This window comes from Galeopterus variegatus, unplaced genomic scaffold (assembly GCF_000696425.1).
Source record: "Galeopterus variegatus unplaced genomic scaffold, G_variegatus-3.0.2 Scaffold358, whole genome shotgun sequence".
NCBI lineage: Eukaryota > Metazoa > Chordata > Mammalia > Dermoptera > Cynocephalidae > Galeopterus > Galeopterus variegatus.
The window spans coordinates 266,694-268,936 of NW_007726469.1; the positions used below are offsets into that span (position 1 = coordinate 266,694).

Consider the following 2,243-nt stretch of genomic DNA (forward strand, 5'->3'; position numbering starts at 1 on the left):
TTTTTTTTTTATCAGATATCCCCAAAGTTTCTTCTTTCACATCCTTCAGGTCTTTACTCAGATGTCACCTTGTCAGTGTGACCTTTCTAAATCTCTAGTCCCTCACAAACACATGTGTAAATGTTCTGTTATTTACCCCTAGGATCGGGCAGGCAGCATTGTCTTGAAGGTGCTCATCTCTTTTAAAGCTAATGATATTGAAAAGGCAGTGCAGTCTCTGGACAAGAATGGTGTGGATCTCCTAATGAAGTATATTTATAAAGGCTTTGAGAGCCCCTCTGACAATAGCAGTGCTATGTTATTGCAATGGCATGAAAAGGTAAGTTATGAATTTTAAGTCTATATAACTGTTTCCTTTATAATAGAGAATAACAATGACACCTTCTCTCACCTAAATAACCATTTTGACTTGGTTGTACATCTTTGTTATTACAAATAAAATGCATGAAAATGAAAGTTCAGATTTATGCTTAGTAGCCTTGGTCTTAAGAGATTCTAATTTGTGACAGATTTATTCAGTAATGATTATTATTTGTTAAACAATCTTGAATTTTAAACTAAGTCAAAACTTTGCAAAAGAAAGTAAGCAATAAAAATCAAGAATTCTTTCACAATGACCAAAAGGTAGAAACAACCCAAGGGTTCATCAGCAGATGAACAGTTAAAATGTAGTACATACATACAAAGGGATATTGTTCAACCATTAAAAAGAAATGAAGTTCTGATACATGCTACAGCATTGGTGAGCCTTGAAAACATTATACTCACTGAAATAGGCCAGACACAAAAGGACAAATATTTTATGATTCCTCTTATATGAAATAATCTAGAATAGGCAAATTCAAAGGAACAGAAAGTCATTAGAGGTTACCAGGGACCGAGGAAGGGTGGAGTAAGGAGTTACTGCTTAATGGGTTCAAAGTTTCTGTTTGAGGTGATGAAAAAGTTTTGGAAGTAGATAACGGTGATGGCTGCACAACATTGTGAATGTAATTAATGCTCCTGAATTTTATACTTAAAGATGGTTAAAATGGCAAATTTTATGTTACGTATTTTACCACAATTTTAAATAAAGAAAGAAATCAGGGAAAACCAAGAATTCTTAAATCCTTTTTGTTTTCTTGCGTTATATTTTTCAATGTAAGCAGATGCTGGTACACCATTCATCAATAAAAGAGAATAGAAGGAATTTTGATTTTGGGGTAAAGACTTAGTAAGGTAATCTTTAATACCTAGCTCTCATATTATACTGGTATAAATATGAACAAACTTTTAGATAGAACCAACCACAGATAAGGAATATATTCTCTAGCATTCTTACAATTCCCCAAACTCAGTCAGTCACCAGTTTTAGTTCATCTTATTTCCTGAATACTTCTCAAATCCATCCACTCAAGTACATCTCTAATGCAACTGTTGGCAACATCTCTCCCAGTCTGTTGCTATAGCTTCCTGATTGGTTTCCCAGCTACCAGTTTTGCCTCCCTCAAATCTGTTCTCCACACAGCTGTCAAAATGATCTCTTTAAAATCAAAAACTGCTCTTGTCATTTACCTGCAGAATAAAGTCCAAGTTCCCAAGTCTAGCCTCATCTTCCACATCATCCTTCCCCTTAGGCTACGGCAGTGCCAACCTTTTCCCTGAATGTGCCGTACGGTTTCATACCCCCATATATTTACTCATTATTTTCTGGTGTTAGTCTATCACCTACTCATCCATTTAATGTAACATTTTTCCAGGAAGCCTTACTTGAAACATGCCTCTCTACTGTTGGGCTGGGTATATACCCCTCCTCGGCTTTTATAGCACCCTAAGCATAACTTTGTCATTTCATACTTTATATTAAAATTATCTGCTTATATGTCTGTCTACTCTCAGTTAACCAGAAGATGCTGTTATATGTTCACTTTTGTATCCCCAGCATCTAGCCCAGTACTCAATACATAAACGTACTCAGTAAGTATTTTTTGGACAAAAATAAACCAGAGCCTCAACTTCCTAATACTTAATCATGACTTTCAGTTTTTCAAGTTAGAGTCATAGTTCTTAAGTTCTTAGTATTAAGTAATATCTTATTCTCTTGGGAGAAGAAAATCTGACAAACTCTCACTAACCTAAATGGAAGTTGGGATAGTTGATCCCAGTTTGAATTTCTTCCTGACTGTGTGGAGAGATGCAAAATGTCCTAAATTTATGTTATCTGTTTTAGGCAAGAACATTATGCTGCAGATTTTTAAAAACAT

At 35.0% G+C, this 2,243-nt stretch overlaps 1 protein-coding gene across 1 annotated transcript in view; it reads left to right on the forward strand.

The window, feature by feature from the left end:
* ARPC5 (actin related protein 2/3 complex, subunit 5, 16kDa) overlaps positions 1-2,243 on the forward strand; it is a 10,397-nt gene that overhangs the window by 6,141 nt on the left and 2,013 nt on the right. Inside the window, exon 3 of the mRNA XM_008567940.1 lies at positions 143-319. Coding sequence (XP_008566162.1) covers positions 143-319 — 177 coding nt within the window. The remainder of the gene's footprint in view (positions 1-142; positions 320-2,243) is intronic.